The sequence below is a fragment of the Penaeus chinensis genome, chromosome 13 (assembly GCF_019202785.1).
Source record: "Penaeus chinensis breed Huanghai No. 1 chromosome 13, ASM1920278v2, whole genome shotgun sequence".
NCBI classification, from domain to species: domain Eukaryota; kingdom Metazoa; phylum Arthropoda; class Malacostraca; order Decapoda; family Penaeidae; genus Penaeus; species Penaeus chinensis.
Window position 1 is genome coordinate 4,607,380 of NC_061831.1, and position 5,000 is coordinate 4,612,379.

Sequence of the window (5,000 nt, forward strand, 5' to 3'; positions counted from 1 at the left end):
TAACGAGAGAGAAAAAACAGACGAACAAGAGGACGAAGGAGAGAGAGAGAGAGAGAGAGAGAGAGAGAGAGAGAGAGAGAGAGAGAGAGAGAGAGAGAGAGAGAGAGAGAGAGAGAGAGAGAGGAACGAACGCCCCTCCACAACACAGCCCAGGAGGAGGAGGAGGAGGAGGAGGAGGAAGAGGGGAAGGAGGAGGAGGAGGAGGAGGAGGTCATCGGCCGGTTTAAAAGACCGTGAATAAGGAGTCCGTAAGGGAGAGAGGGCGGAGCGAGGTTAACAAAGGCGCTCTCATTCTGTCTGTCTGTCTGTCTCTCAGTCTCGATCGCGCTATCTCTCTCTCTCTCTCTCTCTCTCTCTCTCTCTCTCTCTCTCTCTCTCTCTCTCTCTCTCTCTCTCTCTCTTTCGCTATCTCTCTCGCTATCTCCCTCTCTATCTGTCTCTCTCTCTCTCTCTCTCTCTCTCTCTCTCTCTCTCTCTCTCTCTCTCTCTCTCTCTCTCTCTCTCTCTTTCTATCTCTATCTCTTTCGCTATCTCTCTCTCGCTATCTCCCTCTCTATCTGTCTCTGTCCCTCTGTCTCTCTGTCTCTCTGTCTCTCTCTCTCTCTCACTCTCTCTTTCTCTCTGTCTCTGTTTGTTTGTCGGATTGTCTGCCCGGTAGATTGATTGATTGTTTGTCTGTTTGTCGACCATATAAATTGTTTGATTGTCTATCGGTTTGTTTGCTTGTTTACTTGTCGGACTGTTTAATTGTCTCCTTGTTAGAATGTTAGCGTGTAATCCCGTGTGTTTGTTGCATTGTTAGAATGATTGTTGGATTGTCATATTGTTTTTATGTCGGATTTTCATTGTCTCTTGGATTGTCTGTTTAATTGCTTGTCTGACAAAGAAGAAAAAATATGCAAACACAAAAGCAGTCTATATCTATCTACATCTATTAGTCTATCTACCTACCTATCTATCCATCAATCAGTCGATTTCTCTACCTATATGTGTCTCTGTCTATCTATCTATATCATCTATCTGTCTGTCCATTTATTCCCCTATATAAACCTATTTATCATGTTATCTATCCATCTATCATTCTATCGGCCTATATATCATTCTATCGGCCTATCTATCTATTCGCCCATCTATTTACCTATCATTTACCTATCTCATAACCTATTTATCATCTATCTATCCCATTACCTATCTCTCATTAATCTATCCCTCTATCTATCTATCAGTCATCTATCTATCTCTTCCCCCCCATCCCACTTTTCCCTCCTTCCTTCCCTCCCTCCCTCCCTCCCTCCCTCCCTCCCTCCCTCCCTCCCTCCCTCCCCCCACCCTCCCTCCCTCCCTCCCCCTCCCTCCATCCCCCCACCCCTCCCTCCACTCCCTCCCTCCCCCTCCACTCCCCTCCACGCTCGACCCGTTTCGCAACTAGCAATAATCTTCCGGAACACACAGAGAGGAAAAAGATGCTTCGTGTACATTTAGACAATTTATCCTCGAAAGGGAATCTCCGACGTCGGGCGCATTTAGACACGTCGAGGATTTGTAATAAATAAGGGACGATTTTTTTTTTTTTTTTTTTTTTTTATGATGAGGATGAGGATGAGGATGGTGGTCATGGGGATGGGGATGGTGGTGGTGATAATTATTTTCATTATTATTTCTGTTATAATGATAATAATGATAATGAGAGATAATTCTACCTCTCTCTGTCTCTCTCTCTATCTCTATCTCTCTCCCTCCCTCTCTCTCTCTCTCTCTTTCTCTCTCTCTCTGTCTCTCTCTTACCCTCTCTCCCTTCCCCCTCTCCCTCCTCTCTCCCCTTCCTCCTCTCCCCTTCTCTCTCTCCCTCTCCCACTCTCCCTCCCTCTTTCCTTCTCTTTCCCTCTTTCCTTCTCTCTCCCTCTCTCTCTCCCTCTCCCTCCCTCTCTCTCCCTCTCCCTCTCTCCTTCTCTCTCCCTCTCCCTCCCTCTCTCCTTCTCTCTCCCTCTCCCTTTCCCTCTCCTTCTCCTCCCCTCCCCCCTCCCTCTGACACACCCCAGCTGATGACGTCACTCACCGGTCCATCACTGTGACAGAGTGACAGCGTTCCTACAGGTCCGCTGTCGTGAGGCTGTTCATGGGCGAGGAACAGACATGGGCGTGACACGAGAGGTAAGATATGGGCTTTCCGACCTCCGTGACCTAGCTTGGACAAGGTCGCTCCTGGAGACACTAGCCAGGTGCTTGGTTTCAAGGTCAACCGGTATTGCCTGCGTGGGGGGGGGGGGGGGGGGAGAGAGATGGTGGTTAGTGGTTTTGATCAAGTGGCAGGTAGATAGTGTGGTTTTAGTATTGCATATTATCATTTATATATATATATATATATATATATATATATATATACATATATGTATGTATATATGTATATATGTATGTATGGATATATGTATCTATATACGTATGTATGTATGTATGTTGATTTTTTTCTGATATTCTTTTTAATATTATATTTTTTTCTATCATTCTTTTCTTTTCTTTCTTTTCCTTGCTTTCTTTATTTTCTCTCTTTCTTTCTTTCAATTACCTTCCTTTTTTCTATTATTTTCATATTTGCCTATTTTTCTATGCTAAATACAGTACAATCAAATACAATAACCCGTGTTTACATAATACAGACTAATTATCAACAAATCGCGCAGCAGAATTCATCATTTTAAGTCATGTTCCGACACGTTTTTGCAATAGCCTTTTTATATTAAATCCACAAGATAAGAATATCTCTCTCTCCTTTTCAAGCATGACAAGTCTCCATTTAAGCGAATTTCATGATGAAGAGAACACATAAGAAATGTTACGTGAGAAGAACTCGTCAGTGTGGAAGGTTCGTGCTAATCAATAGTCAGAGTTTCACAGTCGTAGATTCAGTACATGTAAAAACACATACATACAAGTGAACACACATACATACAAAATACACACACACATACACACAATCATGTATATTATATATCATTTATGTATGTATATGTATGTATATGTATGTGTATATATAATACATATATATGTATGTATGTATGTATGTATGTATGTATGTATGTATGTATGTATGTATGTATGTATGTACGTATGTACGTATGTACGTATGTACGTATGTACCTATGTACGTATGTACGTATGTACGTAGGTACGTATGTACGTATGTACGTATGTACGTATGTATGTATGTATGTATGTATGTATGTATGTATGTATGTATGTATGTATGTATGTATGTATGTATGTATGTATGTACATACCTGAGGATGGAATCCAGGTGGATTCCGGAACTGTTGTCTCACTCAATAAATCTAGTTTTATATTGTGGGTTTTTCTACCACATATATATATACATATATATACTAATATATATATATATATATATATATATATATATATATACTCATGTAGAAAAGGTATGAATGAAAATGAATATATTCACAATACAAGAGATATTCATTCTCATGCATACCCTTTCTACATTTGTCAACATGAATACGGTTCCTTTATACTCATATATATATATATATATATATATATATATATATATATATATATATATATATATATACACATATATTTCGTTCCCTCTCCAAAGTTGCCCTAACCTAACCCAACCTCAAACAGCAATTTCTCCTTCCACTGAAGACATTTTCTTCCGCCAAACCTTTTCCGAACAGCTGAAAATAACGCCCAGTTGAAAATACAATCTCTGTAATATTTCTAGACACCTTTCCTCCGACACGGGTTTCATGTGGACTAATGGCAGGATAACACATTAAAAAAGTGCTTAATCTCTCACTACGGCTTTAATGTGAAATAAAGGCTCGTGTGATGCCTGTGCTTAGCTGGTATTTGGCAAATGGCACCTGCTTAGCGTTGGGATAGTTACACGGAGATCCTCTGTTGGTAGTTTGTGTAGGCTTATGCTTTAGTGTAGGTCTATGTGCGTTTTAGCGTGGGTGTAGGTGTCTTGTGTAGGTGTAGGTGTTTTAGTGTATGGCCTCCTATGTGTTAAGATGTAGGCCTATGGGCTGTAGGGTAAGGTTGTGTTTTAGTGTAGGCATACTATGTGCATTTTATTGTAGACCTCCTATGTATGTTTTAGTGTAGGTCTTCATGTGTCTTCGTTTAGGCCTGTGTGTATGCTAGTGTAGACCTAAGCGAGTTAAATTGTAAGTCTGTGTGATTTAGTGTAGGCCTAAGTGTTTTAGTGTAGGTCTTTGTCTTTTAAAATGTAGGCTTAAGTGTGTTTTAGTATAGGCCTCCTATGTGTGCCTTAGTGTAGGCCTATTTTTGTTTTCGTGTGAGCCTATGTATCTTAGTATAACTCTATGTATTTTAGTGTAGTGTAGTGAAGGCGTGTTTTTAATTAAGGCCTTTGTTCTCAAATGTAATCTTACGCATACTTGAATGTAGGTCTATACATTTCATCCTTACTTTAAAAAATGACTCAAAATATAATTGCCAAACACGAAAATAATGCTTTCCAACTGTAGCCTAGGATTACACACCACGTTTATGTATAAAAGCTTTGGAAATTCGTTATCTATGACAGTTAATCCAGAAGGCCGTGATTAAATGCGCCGTGCTAATATCGTGAAACACAATATATTATCACGTGTACCCTAATAAAAGGATGGATTTGGAGATTAAAAACTGGACGTTGGTAACAAGGCGGGTTATCTCTCATTACGATGAAAACAGTCCGCGTGAGTGAACATATGCTTCACCTATATTTATATACGCGCACAGAGAAACAGACATACACGCACATGCACGCACGCACGCACACACACGCACACACATACGCATACACACATACATACACGAGTACACACTTTTTGTGTGTTTATAGACAGATAGATGAACTTATTTTATCCATATCACACTCGTATATGTATGTGTGTGTATGTGTGTGTGTATATGTGTGTGTGTGTGTGTGTGTGTGTGTGTGTGTGTGTGTGTGTGTGTGTGTGTGTGTG

General features: G+C 40.3%; 1 protein-coding gene across 1 annotated transcript in view; it reads right to left on the minus strand.

Moving 5' to 3' along the window:
• The window catches only part of LOC125031550, a 35,543-nt gene that overhangs the window by 12,456 nt on the left and 18,087 nt on the right, over positions 1-5,000 (minus strand). The window contains exon 4 of the mRNA XM_047622433.1: positions 2,057-2,249. Coding sequence (XP_047478389.1) covers positions 2,057-2,249 — 193 coding nt within the window. The remainder of the gene's footprint in view (positions 1-2,056; positions 2,250-5,000) is intronic.